This window comes from Leptodactylus fuscus, chromosome 5 (genome assembly GCF_031893055.1).
Source record: "Leptodactylus fuscus isolate aLepFus1 chromosome 5, aLepFus1.hap2, whole genome shotgun sequence".
In the NCBI taxonomy this organism is placed as follows: Eukaryota; Metazoa; Chordata; class Amphibia; order Anura; family Leptodactylidae; genus Leptodactylus; species Leptodactylus fuscus.
This window is the reverse complement of record NC_134269.1, coordinates 145,650,445-145,673,624: the sequence shown is the minus strand read 5'-3', so window position 1 is coordinate 145,673,624 and position 23,180 is coordinate 145,650,445. Positions and strand designations below refer to the sequence as shown.

The 23,180-nt window shown below is 39.5% G+C and overlaps 1 protein-coding gene across 4 annotated transcripts; it reads right to left on the bottom strand.

Annotated features, from left to right (window-relative positions):
• Positions 1 to 210: 210 nt before the first annotated feature.
• CPSF6 (cleavage and polyadenylation specific factor 6) lies at positions 211 to 22,262 on the bottom strand. 4 transcript variants are annotated; one of them, XM_075274394.1, is made up of 10 exons: positions 22,108 to 22,262; positions 18,215 to 18,424; positions 17,301 to 17,404; positions 16,854 to 16,999; positions 15,983 to 16,156; positions 11,350 to 11,836; positions 11,155 to 11,270; positions 9,852 to 10,005; positions 9,244 to 9,437; positions 211 to 361 (listed from the first exon to the last, which is right to left on the bottom strand). In XM_075274394.1, exons 1-9 carry the CDS (start codon positions 22,165 to 22,167, stop codon positions 9,248 to 9,250), a joined length of 1,641 nt encoding a protein of 546 aa, XP_075130495.1. In that variant the 5' UTR covers positions 22,168 to 22,262; the 3' UTR covers positions 211 to 361; positions 9,244 to 9,247. The 4 variants fall into 4 exon arrangements, with proteins under 4 accessions (XP_075130495.1, XP_075130496.1, XP_075130497.1 ...); XM_075274395.1 differs by having other exon boundaries at positions 9,244 to 9,434; XM_075274396.1 differs by having other exon boundaries at positions 15,983 to 16,153.
• Between the last annotated feature and the right edge of the window lie 918 nt (positions 22,263 to 23,180).

Here is a 23,180-nt window from a genome sequence, read left to right as displayed (position 1 = left end):
CGTAACGTACAAACATCAGAACATGAACATTTCTAACAAGAACAAATTAATGTAAAAACAAGAAAAAAAAACTGGACTAGCAACTGGTTGCACATTAAGTTTTCATTGTAACGCATAACCAAAGATACAAGAGCTATTAATGTTTACGTCACACAGGTTTCAGTCAAATAAAACATTTAAGCAACTTAGAAATAAAAGTAGATCTACTGGTTACCATGTTTGCAGATTTGCTTTATTCACATCTAGATCTTTTCATTTTTATCCACAAGTTCTCAGAAACTGAGTCATGAAGCAAACTGAAGGCCAAGTGTCTTCTGTGCAGAGTAGATGTTGATCTTTCAAGATGTTCCTCTTCTGTCAGCTGTAATGTGTTAAAATTTTGTGATGTAGATTTGATACGGTACAAGGCATACACAATTCTTGTCAGAACAGAAAATTAGCACAGTACACATAATGTTGCATTAACCATTCCAGCTGTAATGAGTGTTTGGCATGGGGAGTTACATGCAGCTACATAGATTTCCATGTATATTTACACAACATTTACATGCATATACGATTGTCCAGTATACTGAAGAAATATCGCTCTCAAAATACAATTTAGGGCTCGTTCATATCTGCGCCCAGGTCTCCGTTCTGCAGGTTTCCGTTTCCTGCATAAAACAGGGGCAGGATACAGAAACCTGCAGAACTCTCTCACCCATTCATTTGAATGGGTGAGAAAGCTGTCCGGCTGTGAGCGGCGGTGAGCGTTTTATGCTCTCCGCCGCGAAACCGGGTTTTTTTAATCCGGACACAGAGTCGGACATGCAGTACTCTGTGTCCGGATTAAAAAAAACAGTTTCACGGCTGAGAGCATAAAACGTTCACCGCCGCTCACGGCTGGACCCGGTCTGTGGTTTCCGTCTTCTTGCATGCAGAAGACAGAAACCACAGAACGGAGACCAGAACGCAGGTGTGAACCTAGCGTTAATCAGTTACTAAAACAGCCTTATATACAGTTAAATGTGAATAAAGTGCATAAACACACAACTATAAACATAGCAGGAAACACACAGAAAAATATCTAAACATGTAAATGTAGAAATACACAATGTGCTAACAAACAAAACTATTAAAATGTTCACCAAGATTACACAAAGTGTAAACATTTTATAAAGAGATCTGTGCACGGTTTTACAGAACTGTTCTAAGTTTATGTCTCCTTCCTGCCTCTATAGGGGCATAAAATTAGGGATTCGGTACTGAATAGAGGTGAGCAAATATACTCGATCGAATACCTCCGCCGCATAGCTCCCGGCGCCAGGGAAGGTGGGAGGGGCAGTAAAAATTCAAAGCCCCGGAAGTGATTTTGCAAGGGGAGCTATGCGGTGCAGGTATTCGATCGAGTATATTCGCTCATCTCTAGTACTGAACATAGGTACAGAGACACCTGATTCTTTGGGTAGTGTAAAATGGATGTAGTTTTTCAGATGGCAGTATAAATTACACAAAGCAAAATACTCAAAGTATAACCACAAGGAAAAAGTGAACTAAAAATAACTATATGCTACATTTTTCCTACTAAACAAAAACTTAGTAGCTTTGGCTACTGCACTAATAGGCCTCACTAGTTTAGTAAAATCTCTTCTATTTCATGTTAGGTGCAGTGCCATGATATGTTGGAAGTAAAAACTTTTTACGTAGGAAAATTAGGGCTAAAGGGTAGCTGTAAATGTTGCTAGCACTCTCATCAACCCCGGATATGTTTATGCTTATCAGCTAGCACTGGTGCCAATACTTCAACAGCAAACTGCCTGATCTGTCTATTGCGCCCTCTATTCTTAGATGTAATCTTCTCTCAGGACACAAGATTGTAAGCACATGGTAAAAATGTTGAAAATAGACAAATAGTGCCATATATATCATATGTACAGATATTTGTTCCAATATCCCCCAGAATTTATTATTTTTTTAATATACATAAACAGCATCACATTATATTAGGTCACAGGTTATTCTAGGAATAATACACCCCTTCTGCATTTTCTAAAAATTTTAATAAGCTGTTTTTCAAGTCTATGACCAAAGGCATTGTAACCAGCCCAAATAAACTAGGTGACTTCTAGAACCCACAGTTATTATTCAGGAAGGGTGTATGATTCCTTAATGAAATATTACATGAGAACTCACCAAGTATGAATTATCAAAATGTTCTATTTATACAGGTATTTACAAAGTACCAATATACAGCCAGTCAATATTTGTACAATGTGCTGAAAATGCTACAACAAATCGTATTTTAGGCACGCTCCCTTGCAAAGTTATTCTGAAAGGCCAATTTCACAGTACCATCAGGTCTGCAAACTTTCTTTTCCATAAATTATTCAGATAATCTACCAGGATTATTTTGCGTGCAAACAAAATAAAAACTGTGTAAAATGTTAAAACATCTCACAAATTTAAGTTTGCCCTCCCCATGCATACAGGACATATTATGTGACTGATGTTTCAAAAGGAATAATAGCAAAAATAAAAAAAAATAGCTATATAGCACTTTTTTAGCCATACTGTTGACAATATATCTTGTCTCATACACATCAAAATAACATTTGATGCCAATGTGTTCAATGTATGGTGAAGCAGGTACAGGGATGTGAATCTTAGGCTAACATAACCGCTCCTGCAGCACCAGGTGAGACAGGAGGTCAGGGTACCCCTATGCTAGAAATAGGTGCAGGTCCCAGAGGTAGATGCCACATCTATCAGACATTTAGGGCTCATGAAAATACCTGGTAGTTATCACTCTCAGTCTTAATAAAGGCTTTTCTAATATATAAATTTGGCAATTTGTTTTAGACGCATCTCTGCATATAATGCAGTATCATATTTTCTTTAAGTGATGCAATATCAGCTAAATATAAAAAGGCCTCAATACAAGAGGCTATAAAATTTTGGGCCCCTGCAACACACAATCTTAAGAGATAGCAACACATATACCACCTGCTGATACAGATTCCTAAGGAAAGATATTATAAAAAAGATAACTTAAAGGGGTTGGCCACTTTCAGACCAATATTGACAAACAAATGTACAATTGAAAGATATACAATTTTCCAATATACTTTCTGTATCAATTCTTCAGAGTTTTCTAGATTTCGGCTTGCTGTTATTCATTCTGTTACTTCTAGAGGATTGTGACTTACGGTCCATGGTCATGTGATGAGGACACAGGTGCTGCTCATTATAGTCACAGCATAAATAACCAGACGTCTGCCTGGTAATCAGCTGTGCACCTGTGTACTCATCACATGACCATGGACCGTATATCACATGACCATGGTCAGAGTTTTATCCACTAGAAGTAACAATGAATGACAGCAAGCAGAGATCTAGAAAACTGTGAGGAATTGATACAGAAAGTATATTGGAAAATTGTATATCTTTCTATTGTACATTTGTTTGTCAATATTGGTCTAAAGGTGGCCAACCCCTTTAAGTCCTATACACTAAAGAGTTATTTTTTTTGGAATGCAGGGATCTGGGTTCACCCATGTTCCACGAAGTGATAAAAAAATATAACAGCATGTGGGGGAAGGAAATATGCATTTACAGCTCAACTTAGACCAAAAAAATAGATTCACATGTGCAGGGTGGCACATAAACCATGTTATGTGAAATCTACAAAGTCCAACATATGGACTATGCAGTAATATCAATGTATGGAACCCATCAGACAAACATTCACTTCTAGGGTTTTGGACCTCAACATGCTATGACTAAGAACATACTAAAGGTCCGAAACACATTTTATATCATATATACACACGTTATATTTTATATTATATATATATAGACACACATAGTAGAGTTAACTCAAACTTCTGCAGAATGATACGGTATCACAGAAAGCAAAAAGCAATGAAAAGTCATTGAAAAGTGTTTTTCCAATGACATTACATTGATGTTTGTTGTTTCCTGTGATAAGATATGACGCTGCAGTAGTTTAACCAATTGCGAAGTTATTTTTATTTCATATATATATATATATATATATATATATATATATATATATATATATTCAGAAATAATATAGACAGAGTGAGAGATGTGTATGTGCATGTGTATATTTTTAAATTCAGACACTGATGAACTAAAGGCCTGCTTTTAGTACATATGCTGGACTTTCTGTATTTCACACAGCATTGGGGGAAGGGACTATTACAGTTAGCGACTTCTAAAAGTTTTAGTAAACAACTGTAGATTTGATGAGTACAGTTATCAGTAGGAATGCTCACATACTTGGAGCTGGGATTTTTATTTTACACTTTGCATTACCCATTTTTTTGTACGAGCACATTTATGTGAATATGTTGTATATTTTTAACAAAGAAAAGAGCTTACATTTTCAAAGGTAAAAAAAAATAGAAATTCTTCCAAAATACACATATTGAAAGATATGTCTAAAAATTCTTTCTATAATACAAAAACATCCTTTGCATCTACACAATCTCTTCCTATGTTGCCTAATAATACATATGTTAACACTGCTGAACAAGTAAAATTTAGCACTTGATTACAATGGTTTAAGCAAAATACTTGTGCTTATAAAAAACCTTAACATACGGCAAATCAAAGAGGCCGTGTAAGACATATGACAGTTTACAAAATAAGAATTGTATTAATGCAAGGATGTAAGTTCAGAGGAGCACTGTACAGTAAGACTAAGAAAGTTACAATGTATTTTACAAATTAGTTGGCAAAATTTATAACATTTAAAGGGGTTGTCTAGCTCCTCTCTACCACCCGATCTGACATTGGGTACAAAGTGACCCTACCAAATGCTGGGTGGACAGTGTCTGAGACAATTGTCTGATGTGACATCACGTATTGTACATATTTAAGTGCACAAAACTTTATAGGCATTGAATAGTAACCTCTGTAACTGTCCCATCCGACGCGCACAAGCATCTCTCCATACCTGATGTCAGATAGAGCATTAAAAAAAAGGAGCTAGAAAAACCCTCAAAATTCAATCCCTAAAATTATTGTATGTGAAATAGGCAGAGTAACATTACTATGAAATCTTGAACTTCAGATAACAGAACTCTGAAATACAACATCATTTGGCATAGTAACACATTACGGCAGCAATGAAACATTATTACATCTGTTCATTCCCAAGGAATAGATATGCTGACGTAAACTTTTAAATACAACAGGGACGTTTTTATTCACTTAAGTGGCTGTATTATCACTTACAGAGGATTGCCATTGTTAGCTAGCTAGGAAGGGGAAGGACACAAAGCTAGTTGGTGACAAAATGGTTCTTAAGCCGTTTTCATAAATAAAGGTATTGAATCATTTTTGCAAGACTACAAATTTTAGGAAGTGAAATAAGGTTTATTTTTAATAAAATTTAATATAATAAAAAAATACAAATCTCTGAATGTACAACATATGTGCTAAACGGGTTCTGGACAAGATCAAGTATTGTGCACACATTAGCAGGAAACAAAACAGTAAACATACAAAAGTCTTTAGAGTTAAGTAGAAAATAAAACCATTACTATTTAGTAATTTACTATTTATCTATCATCAGTGACATGCTGGCCTAACTATTTACATTTCGATAAAACATTTGTGCATATTATGTGAATGAGCGCATACATGCCTGGCCTATTAATGTGCTGGGAGCTTCTCCCTTCCCACCAGCCTCTGTCCCTCGATAGGAAGACTCAAAAATTCACAAGTCTGCCTGTACACCCAGTTTCATACCCTGAACTGTAACAGGTAACCCATAAGTACTGCAGCATCAAACTGCTCACAAGGGCACTCTATTTTTTTATTTTTAAATGTAGATTGTGAGCTTCATATAGCGATCACAACGTACATTTAAAAGATGTAAAAAAAAAAAAAAATGTAAGTATGTTTTTGTAGAATGGGAGGAAATCCACGCATACACGGGGAGAGCATACAAACTCCTTGCAGATGTCGTTCCTGATGGGATTTGAACCCAGGACTCCAGCGCTGCAAGGCTACAGTGCTAACCACTGAGCCACCGTGTTGCCCCTCAAGGGCACTCTTTAGAACAACTTCCAAGAAAAAAAAAATTAATTGGCTGAGGCTCCGATGCAATCTCCTCCTGATCCAACATTTAGATATGCAAGTTTTATATTTGTGTAGGTAAAATGTCCACAGAGAATTAAAAAAAAGTTATAGGCTTATTCAGTGAACAATTAGAGGTAGAAAAGTCCTGTTTGACACCTCTAATGGTGCTTATACCAAAAGGGACTGAGGACAGTCTGTTTAACAGCAAATATTGGGGGTTGACAGGCTACCTCATACAATTAGACCCATGTACATAGTGTTGGTTTGGCACCGTGGCTCAATAAAGGTTTTATTCCTGCATAACAGGAACTGTACACCAACACTGAGTTGTAGGTTATTTTGAACTTAAAAGTTATCATGAATACATGTTCTGTCAATATTGCACTCTCTCTATGGAAGATGTAAAGTGTTTAACACGGTCCTACATTACTCCACTGTAACACGCACACGTGCCCGTGATATTTATATTCCTTATGGCCTCCATACAGTCCATTTGCAGAAAACAGTTTATTGCCAACGGTCTACTTTCCATTTACATACAACAGGCTAAGTATGCTTTTAAACTGAAAACTCGGTTTGGGTGTACATTGGATTCACTGGCCTGAACACTATCTGGCCTACCATAGCTCATAAGTTGCAGATCAGTGGGGTACTCTTAAGTCTTAGGCTGGATTCACATATGCAAGTTTTAGTGCAGTCAAATAAGTGGGCGGTTATTAAAGACGTTATAGTCTTTTTCTGTCTTAATGACTACACCTCTAGCTTTGAATACAAGAACACTGCACATGTTAATCCAGCTTCACACTGGTTTTACACAAGTATGAATGCATAACGGAAAGCAAAGTCTATAGAAAATGCCATTTTAGAAGCAATTTTGTGTGTCCAATAATATATTTTTTTTAGTCTACATTGTAATAAGGCATTTGCTTTTTAAGCAGATTTAACAAAGTCTACCACCACCCATTACTTTCAAACCACTTATATGCTGCTGTTGTAGGGGCCACTAGTGGAATAATGAACACGTATTTGTGTTAGATTAAAAACTTGCTGACATGAAAGTAAACTTTAATCTGTATGCAAATAAGTTGTTTGATTAACTTCTCTATAGCTGCACCTGCCAGAGCACCCATTTGTGCCTGTGGATGTTTGCTAGCGTCACACCCAAGTATAGACTGTTATAATCAAAATGCAGTGAGCACAGAAGAAAACATTCAACTTAGTGCAACAAACAGCTTATTTACATACAAGCTAATTAAGTTAAGTTAATTTTCACAGCAACAAATTTGCAGTTTGACACAAAGATGTACTCACTAAGTCATTAACTGCCCTATACATCAAAATATAAATGGTTATAGTCCTTTTATATATCTTCAAAAATGTCTAAAAACACTAAAAATAGTAAAAAAGAAATAGAATACAGTTTATACTCCACTATCTGCATGTTCTGGTATTAAAATATTTTCCCTATTTTTAGTTATAGTTCTAAGTTGACAGGTTCTTCCAACAATCACCTTCACATGCTTGACTGTATCTACTGTTTAATTCAGTGGCGAGGAATCATGGAAACGCAAACACCTCTAATTTGCTCTTGGGGCTAATGAAGGTCCAAGCACTAAGACCCTTTATGGGAGAAGGATCTTCACTGGTCAAGTAATCGAGTGTATGGATGGTATCCATGATAAAAATAGATATTCAAAACGCATATCTGTACCACAAGAGACTTTATAATATTGCTGCTGTTAACTGGCAGGCATCCCTTTTATTAGTGTGTTTCGTTCTACATAGCACCTCAGAATTACATTTCCAAGACTCTTTTTTTTCTTAATAACTGAATGCCATTCGCAAATTGAGCTTTTATTGTAATTGCTATAAATGAATGTACTATTGTAAATTTAAAGGGGCTCTATCATTGGGGATATGCATTTTAAACTAAGCACCCGTCAGAATAGCCTTTAGAAAAGCTATTCTACTCCTACATTTGGTTCAGTCCTCAATGCCACAGTTTATTAAATAAATCTTTTTCCTATCTATGCAAGTGTGCTATTCCTCCTCAATACTTATGCATAAAACGAGAGCAGGATATTGGTGGGGTGTCCTTACAGAGTCTGACATTTTCCAATCAGGGTTGCTAGTGTCACACTGTATATGGAAACCACCAAACCGTAATTCCATTAGGAACTAAGGAATCAAAGTAGAATCATTAAAAAAGATCCGCTACAATCATTTTTCCATAAAGGATACAAGTAATTTCTAACACTCACATCTGGAGCGGGCCACTTCAGGTCAAGTTGACACGAGTACAAAAATGCTTGTATTTTCCTGAACCAAATGGGTTTTTATGAGGACTGCACTGTGTGAACTGGACTTCAAAAAGGTTTTTTTTTTTTTTTTTTTACATTTCACCAAAAGTAGGGAATGTGCTAAAATAAAAATAAACTAATAAAAAAAATAAAAAAAGTGGTTCATCTTGTTTTGCTTACTTGTACAGCATTGGTGACATCTATTGCACGCACATGTGACTGCTGCAGCTAACCAATGGTCAAACACATCACAAGACTACTGAGGCTTGCTTCTGGCCACAGTGGAAAGGTGCACATGTGCTACATGCCATCACTGCAGGGCAAGTCACCAAGATTAGCGGGAGAGGGACAAAAATCCTGGACAAAGGTTCTCATGCCATTTAGTGTCATATTTGTAAAGAATTTAGGAGAAGGACCCATAAAGAAGCAACAGAAAATAAGTTAAAATAACTGGAATGACTCACCTGTTTATAGCATTTTACTCGTTGAGCAATCATTTTTATAACATCACTAAATAACTTTCTATGGAAATGAGTATCAAAATAAACCTACACGCTAATCTCCACCACGACACCCATGAGACTGAAGACTGCACTTTCACAATATGCAATCTTCAGTCATGCAAAGGCCTTTTTCTCAAAAATGTAATATCCAAATTTTCAAAGTGTGTCCTCTGGATTACTTGTAAAATTGCAAATACTGAGATAATTTATTGCAAGCCTGGCTTAAACTCCACCCTAAGCAGTTACTTACCAATATACCAATATTTTAGACTGATTGTTCTTTTACACAAATACATTGACTCATTCTGCAGAGCTTAACTCCTCCATGATTCAGCCTATAATATACCCACCTTCTTAGCGATGACGATACTCTCTCTCTCTGTCTCTCTCTCTGTCACGATCACGTTCCCGATCACGGTGTCTTTCTCGCTCACGGCTTCTTTCTCGGTAATAGTCATCATGGCGATCTCTGCTGCGAGATTTGTGACGCCTGCTTTTTTCTCGTGACCTACTGTGGTCCCTTTCTCTTGAACGCTCACGTCTTCTAAAGGAAATCACTCAATTAATTCCCCTTAAAACTAAAAACACTCTCCCATTACTAAGTCTTTCTTAAAACAGATTAGGAATATATTCTAGAGGCTGGTCTTCACTACAAGGAATGCTGCTAATGTCTTTAAAGTCTCAGATGATCTTCACTTTAAGGAGACTTAGGCTTATGACGACATAAATGGTTATCTTCCTCAAGCCTGAAATCAAAAGTCTTACTAGATGAAGTTATTATGCAGCCTTTTGTATTCAGCCATGTTTAGGCAAATAGACACTAGGAGAGAAGAAAACCACTCCTTAATAGCCAATGCAAGAGACTTAAAACATATCCAATTATAATCTTTCATTACAATGAACTTTTGCTGCTTTCCTACACTAATAGGCATATACCAATGAAGACAGAACACATTACCTAGACCCTGAACCGTAAGATTTTGATTCAATTCCATGAAGACAATCCTGCAGAGAACTTATCAGTACTTTACAACGATCATCGGCAGATACTTTGGATTGCTTAATTAAAGAAATAGCTGTTACCAAAGTCTCTATTGCACTTCCATAATCACCTGTAATGGAAAAAACAAAAAAGGCATATATTTACCATCACGAAACTGCAACAAGAAAAAAATGATAACTAGATGTAGCAGATGTCATTCACTTGAATGGGACAAAGCTGAAATACAAGGCACAGCCACTATACAGACACAGAGCAGACACAGCTGTTACCCGCCACTAGCTACAGGGGTCAAATAATGTGGTGAGATCATTGGGCTCCAAGGGACTGCAATAGCAGCCAGAAGGACAATCATGTACATATATATTATATAACAAACATAAAGGGGGTTCAAACAAATACCATTTGTTATTTAAAAAATAATGTAAAATGAAAAACTTCTTTATCGTATATGTCAGAGCCATCCAAAGGTTATTGATCCCAAAATATATATATATTTTAAAAAAATAAATAACACAAAGCACAAATTAATGTGTATGTGAACTCACCTCCCTCCCCCCAAAAAATGTATTAGTCCTCACATAGCTCCACCAACAAAAAAAAGGTGGCGTTTTATTCAGCTATTGTGGTGTAACATAAGATAAAAATAGGGTGTTGCCATAATTGGCATGACCCACCTAAACTTGCCATGTCATTTTTAATTCACCATGAAAATAACAGGACTGAGTTAGCCATTAAAAAAGGTATCACCTACTGAAGACTTGCAAAGTTTTTTTTTGTTTTTTATATTTTATAAGTTTTTCCATGCAGAACCCCCCTCAAAAAAAAAAAAAAAACCTAATTCTTGCACAATGTAAGTAAATAGTTGGTATCACCTTAGACTAGACATTCTATAAATGCATCAAATTTATTACCCAACACCAATGGCAACAGCAATATTACGAATCAGCATTTTTATGCCAAAACCAGTAATTGAATCTATAGAGAAAAAGTGCCAATGAAGAGATCTGTATCAAGTCTTGGCTTACAAATACAAGATACTTGGCTTACTAATGCAAAATACTGGGCACAATACTGTTGTATGAGGAGGGCTTAGACAGGATTTTAAATCTGACCCCAGTATTAACTTTCAGTTGTTGGTACACAGCAGAATACTTTGCACTGAAAAGAATTCCTAAATTTGATATCACTCCCAATTTCATCATCTTCTGCAACCACCTAAGAATACAAAAATTATAAAATGTATTCAGATTTACTATACCAGCACTGGCATCTGAAACTGCTCTTGATATAGCACTGCTTGAAATCGCCCTATTTCTATTCATTATTTCTTCAAATTCAGCTTCACTTAACGGAGTTCTGACAGAGTCCATGTCCCTATAAGAAACAAATGAGGAATGTAAGCAAAGCAAAAGAAAAAAAAAAAGTCTATTAGTCAGATATTCAGTTTACTCACCTGCCTGGTGGCCCATAATCTACTCTGTCATATGGAGGAGGTCGACCATACGGGTCTGATGACGGTGGTCCTCTATTATCTGATGTAGGCATACCAGCATTTCCCGGAGGAGGGAAGAAGTTTGGATTCACATGTGGAGCTGGAGGTGGTCCACCTGGAGGTGGGCCTGGTAAGTGTGGTGGTGGTCCTAATGCCATGGGTGGACCTGGGGGGCGTGGAGGAAATGGTCCAGGTGGAGGTGGGGGACCTTGCTGAGGTGGCGGTGGACCAGGTGGAGGACCATAGACAGGTGGTGGAGGACCTGGTGGGAGAGGGACTAGGGGTGGCTGACCATAAGGCTGTCCAGGAAATAGTACTGGGGGAGGAGGGCGTTCACCTCTGTTTGGAGGTCCAGTCAACGGGGGAGGAAGTGGTTGTCCAGGTGGGGGGGGACCAGGGGGCCCTGGAGGACCAGGTGGACACATCGGTGGCCTTGGAGGAGTCATGCCTAAAATGAAAAGACATTTTAAATGCTTTAAAACTTTTTTAAAAAAACCTGATTCCATAGATTCAAAACATGCCTGTTATTCTGCAATCCTGGATTAATCAGTCTGATACTGGCTAAAATACACCAACCTACTGCACATACAGGAATGTACACGAGGTAAACATGCAGCACCTCCCAGACACCCTACAGTCATTACCATCTGGTCTCTTCTCTCACCTGTCATGAACTTGCCAAAAACTACAATGAGACTCTCAAAAACCACCCTGGAGCACCCTTGACCACCTGAAACTTCCAATACAGACACTGGCAACCTTGGCACACTCCTCAAATATGACTTCAGTGATGCTCAAGAGGTTTTGAATGTCTGTGGAGAAAATCTAACATCTGCAGATTTTCTTTACTTCAACTTTATGCTTATAGCCTATAAACTCTGCCCTTCACCTCACCAAAGAAGCCTACTTCATAGCTCTCATCTCTCCTCTTTCTAATAACCCTAAACGACGGACACCTTTCATTCCCTTATGTCGGAGGAGCAGGATCTGTCACAGACCTCAGCATTCAAAGCATGGCCGAGTATTTCAAAGACAATATTGACATCCTCCATGAAGAGATAACCCATTCTCTAGGCAATATCACTTGCCTTCCCTCCCTTGCTTCTCATAGGGATCTCTCAATTTTTGAGTCGGTAATAGAAGAATTCTCCCAGCTCCTTTCTTCTTCTTGCCCTACTATTTGCACAAGTGAACCTATTGCATCACACCTCCTCTGGTCCTCTCCTCCATCCCTCAACCCATCCTGTGCTGCTAACTATCGACCAGTCGCTAACCTCCGTTTCATCTCTAAACTCCTGGTCTATTCTCGCCTAATCCGCTAACTCTCTTCTGGACCACTTAAAATCGGGTTTTCATACATTACAAACTACAGAAACAGCCCTTACAAAAGTCTCCAACAATCTCCTGATGAGTAAATTTAACCCCTTAAGGACCAGGCCATTTTTTGGTTTCGCATTTTCGTTTTTCCCTCCTCACATTTCAAGAGCCATAACTTTTTCATTTTTCAGTTCACAGAGTCACATGATGGCTTATTGTTTGCGGGACAAATTGTACTTTGTAATGGCACCATTCAATATGCTGTGCAATGTACTAGGAAGCTGGAAAAAAATTCAGAATGAGGTGCAATTGGAGAAAAAATGCATTTGCGCCATTTTCTTATGGGTTTAATTTTTACAGCGTTCACTGTTTGGTACAAATGACATGTTACCTGTGTTCTACGTGTCAGTACGAACGCGGTGATACCAAATTTATATAGTATTTGAAATGTTTTGATACTTTTAAAAAAAATGATAAACTTTGCAAAATAGAAAAAAAAATTTGTGTCATCATGTTCTAACACCTGTAACTTTTTCATATTTCCATGTATGGAGCTGGTTGTGGTGTCTTTTTATGCGGGACAAGATGACGTTTCTATTGATACCATTTGGGGAAAGATCTGATGGTTTGATCACTTTTTATTCAATTTTTTATAGGAGGCAAAGTGTTAAAAAAACGCTATTTGGCTATTTTTATTTTTTTTGCCGCTACGTTGTTCGCAGTACGGGATAAATGTTTTAATATTCTAATAGTTCGGGCATTTTGGAGCGCGGGGATACCTAATATGTTTATGTTTAATGTTCTTTAATTACTTTTATAGCTGATCTAGGGAAAGGGGGGTGATTTGAACTTTTATATTTTTTTAATTTTATCAATACTTTTAAAAACTTTTTTTTTTCTTGTTATACATTTATGATCAGACCCCTTAGGTACCTTGAAACCCAGGGGGTCTGATCGCTCATACTATTCACTGCAATACTACAGTATTGCAGTGAATAGGAAAATCGCAGCACTTCTATTAGACGATGCCTCTGGCATTATCTAATAGATCTAGTGCAGAGACAAGCCTGGAAGCCTTCAATAGGCTTCCGGCTGTCATAGCAACCGATCACCGCCCTCATGTGACGTTCAGGAGGGCGGCGATCGGCGAAACATGGCGGCGCCCATGCCGCCGGCGCCGTTTACACACTGCGGTCACGTTTGACCGCAGTGTGTAAAGGGTTAACAGCAGCGATCGGCTCGGGCACCGACCGCTGCTGTTATTGGCAGGTCCTGGCTGTATGATACAGCCGGCATCTGCCGTGTATGGAGCGAGCTCAGCGTGTGAGCTCGCTCCATACATCCCCATGCGACCCATGACGTACAGTTACGTCATGGGTCGCTAAGGGGTTAAAGAGAACTATTCACTACTTATTCTTCTGGATCACTCTGCAGCATTTGACACTAAAGACCACCAACTCCTTCTCACTATGCTCCACTGTACTGGCCTCAGGGGCAACGCTCTCGGTTTTATTCCTATCTTTCTGACCACTCATTTGGTGTATTATTGGCTGGTGCTACTTCTGCTCCTCTTCCCCTTGCTGTTGGGGTTCCTCAGGGCTCGGTCCTACGCTCCCTCCTCTTTTCATCCCCAATTGGACAAACCAGCAGCAGTTCCGATTAATACCAAACTACAGCAGCTTCAAAATTACCCCAAAATCCCTTCTGTTTAGGCAGGCTTATCACATGTCATTGTTCTACACAGACGCAAACTACATTAACACGTCTTACCCTATTCTATCCTTCCTTCTGACAAAATCTAGATAAAGACGAAAGATGTGTTGGAGTTGCTGTGTCTTGGGTGTTATCTACACTATTCATTACCACATCTGTGGGTAAGTTAGGTGACTATTTTGGATAGTTATAGGTGGTCTTTCCATGTCACTATATTTATCTGGGCAGTATCAGGCTGCTCTATGTCGAGTGGTCAGACCGAATCTGTTAGTTTTGTTTATCATATTGGCGTTATTTTCTGTACCTTTATAAATTTTTGTGTATGGACTGTGTGATTGTTATGTGCTTTTTGCACATACATAATAGTCATGTTACATTTACAGTTCTCTCCATTAACCAGTTATAGGTGTCTTTTGTACATACATTATTATTGTTGCCACCAACCTTTCCGCATTCTTTTTCATCTTTTACAATTGTGCACGTGGATTTGTTATAACTGGTATAATCTGCCGTGTTACAATTTAACAACATATAGTGTGAGGTTTCCTCCATCACTTTTTTTCTTCTCGTGTTTTCCATTGCTTTTGAGTTTTGACGTATTTTATGTCTTCTTCCTCATGGTCAATGTTTGTATTCATGTAATTATCTTTTTTTATCCATTTTTGAACTGCCGTATGTGATTAATTAATAAATATTTATGGTTTATAATACTCTGTTCCTGGTGAGTTTATGTATGAGTATGTATTGTTCAAGAAGCTACACTGTGAATTTCTGAGGTATTGTTTGTTCTATTCTATCCTTCTCCTCTAATCCTCAGCTCCAGACACCTCCATCTAGAAGTTATCCTATGCTCCATGCACTTAATATTTGTTTATTCACAGATACCAGCTACTGATGGGCTCATACCGTTTCAGTTATAGGACCTTATTTATTAAAAGACAGATGGACCATTGAGTCATATATTGCAAAGAACAACGTAGTCAGCGGCACTACTGCGACAACGCTTGTATTTACAATCTTGTGTCAGTATTGGCAAAAATTCCCGGCTGTAACAGCCAAAAAACCATGGAATAAATTAAATCCCAGGGTGGTGCTCACTGTGAAAAAACCTAGACAGGCAGTGACATATGTGAAATGTAGAAAACAGGGCACTCACCCGCCATGGGATACATAAAACATTCGTTTTTATTTCATCCTCTTTAAAAAAAAAAAAAAAAAACTACCCCGATGGTCAAGGTTTGACCTTTTTTTTTTTTTTTAAAGAGGATGAAATAAAAACGAATGTTTTATGTATCCCGTGGCGGGTGAGTGCCCTGTTTTCTACATTTCACATATGACAGATGGACCATTGAACCAAACAACCGCTCTTACCTTGTACGTCTCCCTATTTCCTCATAAACTGTAAGCTCTCGCAAGCAGAGCACTCACTCCTATTGTGAGCTAATTTAATTTGTCACATTGTAATGTGCCATACATTTGTAAAAATATTGCTTTATTACAAAACTGTTTTACTGACTGCTGCAAATTTGTTCACTTACTGAAATACCTAATCTGTTGCTCTTACCTGCAAAAGGTGGAGGGGGACCTCCGGGTCCAGCAGGTCCAGGAAATCTGTCACCAGGACCTGTAGTTGGAAACCGACCCCTACCTCTGCCACCCGGTGGAAAAGGTAGGCGAGCATTGATACCAGGTGGGCCAGCCTTTCCTTCTCCAGACATTTGTCCAGCCTGTGTAGCTGCAACAATTAAAATACAACAAAAAGTATCTATACCTAAAAACATTGAAAAAAGTAAATACCATCGGACTCCAGAGTGGTGAGGGGACCACAAAAGCCAGCCAAGCTGTTTGTGGTTGCTTCTGATGCCTGTACTATACAGTGAACAGAGCTGGAAGCAAATAACTCCTTTGGATAGGGGGTGACTTGTAACTGGAATACTACTGTAAGGGCTGATGTTATCCATGGCATGAAGGTTTATGGACCTTTAGGTAAGTCCCTGAACTAGAAGCCATATATGTTGGCTGTGCTATCAGAAATGCCATTAAGCTGACAGCAGCTGACTTATAGAAGTTTTGTGGTGAGAACCCAGTCTATCAGTGGTTTAGGATGAGCTATATTAGAAGGTCACTGCATTCTCTCTAGTCCAAAGGATGGCCTCACAAACATAACTCTTTAATCAGAGTTGATTTTGTTGAGGATGTAACCGGTTGCCCATTTCCCTTACAAAACAGAGCATACGGACAGAGGTTGTCCAGATGGCAAAACCTCTTAACCTTTTACTGGCGTGTTATATATGGCCTTGTTTAAACTCACGTGATCTCCCAACAGTGTTGTACTCAGATCAGCTTGCACCAATAACCATGGCCAAACAGAGAATGGTGGTAAGGAGCTCATCTATGGAGTAAATTTAACAAACTGTGAAAGAGAGGATACTTACTTTTCCTTGACTGCATTTCAAATTGACTAAGAAATTGCTTGTTACAGGGAGTTACAGCGGGATTCTGCCCATGCAGTTCTCTCTTAGGCAACAAATCCATCAGTTTCTTTGATGATGACTCCGAACCAACACAAATAAGTGCAAACCTTTGTAAAGAAATTAAATGTAAATAAGTAAATCAAATACATAGTTATCATTATGTATAACGGCAAATGCATGGCAATTAATAAAACTTAATGCTCAGAAGAGTGAAATTAAAAAAAAAAAAAGGTTTGGGTAGATTTCACACAAACAATGCAAAAATCATGAGTGCTTTTCCAGTAGTAGAGTAAAGCTCCATTCACAGTGAAAAACTGGTGTATGAAAGTGCGCCCTTTCCTCTATAACTTTTTCCTTTCGGATGAGTTTTTATTGAGTTGTTAATTTTAATAGCATATTTCAACTCACCCTTTTGATTGGCCATTTGCACGATTTTCATAAAACTTTATTTCCAAAATATCATTAACACCCAAAGAATGAACAGCATCTGTTAAGTCGTCATCTGTTGTCCACTAGAAATAGAAATAGGCACAAAAATGAATGAGCTTGAAGTAGTACTAGAAAGTATAACAGCAACTAGGATTTAAAAACAAAATAAATAAATACAGAAGCTCCTGTCTATATGTCTACCTATCAAGAAGGCAACAGCTCTAAAGTTAGCTAAAGAGGACCTTTCAACGCCTTCACAAAGTCCTTGTATTCTTCTATAAGCGACACTCCACCTTTTCCAGCATAGTTAGAATTTGTTTTCTGGCCTATACTGTTCTGGAGCAGTAGGCGCTGTTGTTAACAGCACCCAATACGCTAATCAGGCTCTCTACTGTGAGATGGCTTGTCCTAGTCTCTCTGCTCCAGCCCAGAACCACCCACCTGAAAGAAAGGATCAGAAACAGTAGAGACTAGAGAAATAAAATCCAACTGCTCTGGAATCAGTGGATCAGCACCTAATGAAGGAACCAGAGTTGGAGTTGATAAAGGTGGCCAAAGGTCCTCTTTAAATACCACCCAAGCACTCACTTTGTTGCAATTCTTTGCAAGATAGATGCTTCCAAAGGAAATAGCAATATGCTCAAGATATGTTGCTGTTTGAAGAGAGTGGTTTATATAGATATCAAATAAATAAATAAAAATCTATGGAATCGACAATGGATTGTCCACTCATGGAAATCCAAAGTCACACGTCATATGAAGCCTTATGAAGGTCAGGTGCAAGTCAAGTTACTTTACAGAGAAAAAGGTTTCTAAATTTACAATCCATACATATGTTTATATGTAAAGTACCGTTCTTTGAGACTGAAAATGACAGAATTAGAATCACTTACCCATGTTAGATTTCCAATATACAAAGCAATTTTCTTCCCTGGATAAGTGAATACAACATTGGGTGCTGACCCTTTCACTACATCATCTGAGACAGATGTAGCAAGATTATCCATGTAGTCCCGATCTTCAGGAGCATCTCCATTATTTGCAGAAGGGGAGATGACATCTTCATACAGTTCAATCTGTTCATGTGCTCCATATTCTGCTTCCTACAAGTCAAAGACACTTTGAGAATAAAGGACTTGACAAAACAGATATATACAAAGGTCGAAATAATGCCTCAAAAGGCAATTTTACACTTTGACAAAAAAATCTTATGTAGCACTGTGCATGAGACTTTTCTTTGCACTTGCTGATACCTGGCATACATGCATGGCAAGCAGTAGCACTGCAAACATGGAGCGCCTGTTCAGGAGCTGAGCTGGCACTACAGTTGAGGGATCTCTGATGTTGGACCGCAGGCACTGCTGGGCCTGTGCAAACATTTCTGACCATGACCTAAATCAAAATTATGATTAATTGGGCATTTTACCTTGATTATGATTAACGAATTATTATTTTAGGCCATACCTTATACTTCCCCAGAGTTTAATTATAATAAGGGTGAATGTATCAATGATCAAATGCATGAGTGACTGCCGATACTGTTGATTATGGGGCACAGGAGTCTACTGGAGATGAGCATTTGTTGGGCAAACCTCAAAAGATTAATCTCACAAACCTTCCTGAGGCTCACCCAGCCCAATGAAATCTGAACCAGAACTGCTATTACGCTCTGGAGTACTCACACCTCCACGGCAGGTGAATAAAGTCATCTTCCCTGAGCTACAGCTGCAATAGCACCCACAGTGGCTGTACAAATATACAGCGCTGTGCTTGACAAATAGTGAAAAGACTAACGCTCACCAGAACGCTGCACCCCTTGAAATAGATCATCAATTAAAGATTGGCTGTCATGCTGTTAGCTTGTCAATTATAAGGGCCTGGTAACCCATTTAAACTAAATAAATTTTGTATTACTCTCTTGACTATTTTGGAAGTTGCATGTAAACTTACAAATTGTCATTTAAAAAAAAAAAAAAAAATACACCACACACATACACTCACCGGCCACTTTATTAGGTACACCTGTCCAACTGCTCGTTAACACTTAATTTCTAATCAGCCAATCACATGGCGGCAACTCAGTGCATTTAGACATGTAGACATGGTCAAGACAATCTCCTGCAGTTCAAACCGAGCATCAGTAGGGGGAAGAAAGGTGATTTGAGTGCCTTTGAACGTGGCATGGTTGTTGGTGCCAGAAGGGCTGGTCTGAGTATTTCAGAAACTGCTGATCTACTGGGATTTTCACGCACAACCATCTCTAGGGTTTACAGAGAATGGTCCGAAAAAGAAAAAACATCCAGTGAGCGGCAGTTCTGTGAGCGGAAATGCGTTGTTGATGCCAGAGGTCAGAGGAGAATGGCCAGACTGGTTCGAGCTGATAGAAAGGCAACAGTGACTCAAATAGCCACCCGTTACAACCAAGGTAGCCAGAAGAGCATCTCTGAACGCACAGTACGTCGAACTTTGAGGCAGTTGGCCAACAGCAGCAGAAGACCACACCGGGTGCCACTCCTTTCAGCTAAGAACAGGAAACTGAGGCTACAATTTGCACAAGCTCATCGAAATTGGACAATTGAAGATTGGAAAAACGTTGGCTGGTCTGATGAGTCTCGATTTCTGCTGCGACATTCGGATGGTAGGGTCAGAATTTGGCGTCAACAACATGAAAGCATGGATCCATCCTGCCTTGTATCAACGGTTCAGGCTGGTGGTGGTGGTGTCATGGTGTGGGGAATATTTTCTTGGCACTCTTTGGGCCCCTTGGTACCAATTGAGCATCGTTGCAACGCCAAAGCCTACCTGAGTATTGTTGCTGACCATGTCCATCCCTTTATGACCACAATGTACCCAACATCTGATGGCTACTTTCAGCAGGATAATGCGCCATGTCATAAAGCTGGAATCATCTCAGACTGGTTTCTTGAACATGACAATGAGTTCACTGTACTCCAATGGCCTCCACAGTCACCAGATCTCAATCCAATAGAGCATCTTTGGGATGTGGTGGAACGGGAGATTCGCATCATGGATGTGCAGCCGACAAATCTGCGGCAACTGTGTGATGCCATCATGTCAATATGGACCAAAATCTCTGAGGAATGCTTCCAGCACCTTGTTGAATCTATGCCACGAAGAATTGAGGCAGTTCTGAAGGCAAAAGGGGGTCCAACCCGTTACTAGCATGGTGTACCTAATAAAGTGGCCGGTGAGTGTATAAGCCCCAGAGTCTCAATCAACAGCAGTTCAAGGTTAGACAAAACAGTTCTCAGAGTAAGGCTACACAAATAATATACTTCTTGATCAGAAGTAGTGAAACACAAACGCACAAGATAAATGTGATATTTTTGTAAATGTATCAATACGCAAAATAATGCTAGCATGCCAATCATATTGTAAAGCACCTCCATGAAAATAAATAAAAAAATTAACAAAAAGGCAAATGTAAGCCAAAACGCTATTAAGGAAAGCACCGATTTGCCCAAGAAGTTGTGACTTTCTATGCCTTGTATCCTAGAAAACTGGCATACAGGACATGATAAATTTACCTCAATGAGTGCATTTATTGCGTGAATGTAGTAAAAAATAATTCTAAATTTGGCATTGCATATCATTTATTTTATATAGTTCTCTGTGTGACACTTAAAATGCAAAATAAAAAAGTCAGAACTACTATTGAATATTCTTAACCCTGAACATTATAGGGAGCTGTGCTGTTCTAGAGCAGCTGATCTAAGGGGAGGGGCTATCTGGTCCTGGGTGCAAGAGCCTTGCAAATCTAATTAATATGGTAGGACACCAATATTAAAAGCAGACAATCGCATTACAGTCAAATTTGGTGGATATTTAAAAGATCTGTGGGGTCCAACACCAGGATGGATCAACTATCCAGGCAGGCTCTGGGTGCTGCAAGTTATAGAAATGGACTGGTAGCATTCCTACTCATGTCACAGCAACAACATCCACTTCGTGGTGGTTCCAGGGAAGATCCCCCTGCTACCTCTTGTGTCACTCCCTCTACCCCATTAGTCCCAATGTTTGAACTATTGCTCTGTAATGTATCTCTTTGCCTGTACTTGAACCCTACAATTTGTAAAGTGCTGAGGGAATATGTTGGTGCTAGATAAATAAAATGTATTCTTATTGTGTGCAGTCTAACTCCTAGTAGCATCACACACCCTGGGCCAATGCTGTAACGTGTGTGGAGGCTGCCAGAACAGCTGATCTGTTTAGGGTCACAGTGTCAGACCCACAGATCCTCTGCGGATTATTTTAATATCTGTGTAAACACCACTGCGGACTCTATTACAAACAATGGGACACAGATCTGGCATTGAATTGGGCGTGGAACACAATACACAAGAAAAAAAACACCATGTAAACATATTCGCAGACATTGACACAATGTATAATTCGGCGCACTTTCAGGTGTACGGGTCAGACACACACTGTAACCTCGCGCTGGAGTGCACGGTAAGGCCGCACAATGGCACAAGCCACGCTCGGCCTGTTATTGTTGTTCTCAGGCCTGCACTCAGCTGAGTGGGCGGGGCAGCGGGCGCGCGGCCTACACACACACACACACACACACACACACACACACACACACGAGGCCTACACAAAGAAAACTACAGGCCGGGATATGGCGCCAGCTGCAGCCATAAGCGGTGACTGAGAGCCCTGCACACGCTGGACCTGAACCACAGCCTAACGAGCAGCAGACCGGTCAGCCGTTATCGCCCTCTCACAATAGCGGCTGACCAAACGTAACAGGGAGGACCGTTACCTGGTTAAACTCCTCTCCGACGTCCGCATAAATGTCTATGTGGTCCACTCCGTCCGCCATTTTCTGCCGCAACTCGCCCTGCAAGCCAGCCACGGAGCGCCGCGAGCCTGGCTACTGGAGGGGGAAGGAGAGCCAAGCGGGAAAACGCGCGTCACTTCCGACTCAGAGACAGGATGTGCGTAGTACCAAAGAAAGGAGGGGGATGCTTGTTTGAATTCTGAAATCTTTATTGAAAATACAGGCTTTACTTCCCTTGAAATCCTAACAATAAACAAGTACAAACATAAAGTCTTCTTCACACGACAGAGAAAACAGCTGGGTGACAGAGGCAAGTCGATGAAGTCTTGCACACACTCTGCTGTAGCTGGCCTACATTTTCCTCATCATTTACATCAGACACAGGGCCACCATCAGGAATTTTGGGGCCCCATACTGCCTAAGTGTCTGCACCCCCCCCCCCCCCGCCGCCATTTTAAAACTACCTTATTTTGCGACATAGCAATTCTGTATTACATTTCCCTTTATTTAGCAGTGTTACAAGGCTTAATCAGATTCTATTTGCAGGTACAATCTGCTACGTGTGACAGCGCCTATAGAGAGCCAACACCATTTATAAGAACCCTCTTAATAAATCCTCAGGGCTTTTTCACATTGCGTTTTTGGCCTCCCTTGCCGGGATACGTTGGTAACCAGTCAGAATCAGCTGTCAACTTATCCCTGCACGAAGAACTGGCCATTAAAAAAAAAGGGGGGCCTGCAGTTCTCCGTGCAGGGATAAGTGGGTAGCTGATTGTGACTGGTTACCAACGTATCCCGGCAAGGGAGGCCAAAAACACAATGTGAACACTCCTTTAAAGTGAAAGTCCCACCCCCAAACAGGCTGCTATGCTAGTAGCATAGCAGCCTACATCATTATTAATACAAAGCACACATACTTTTGGAGGTATTGTGTGCCTTGTAGTTCTCCAGCTAGAAACTTATATATTATTGCCCCAGTTCCCTCTCCGCAGTGCCGCACACCCGATGCCCCAACAATCATCCCCCCCTTCCACCTTCTAACATCTTTCCATTGC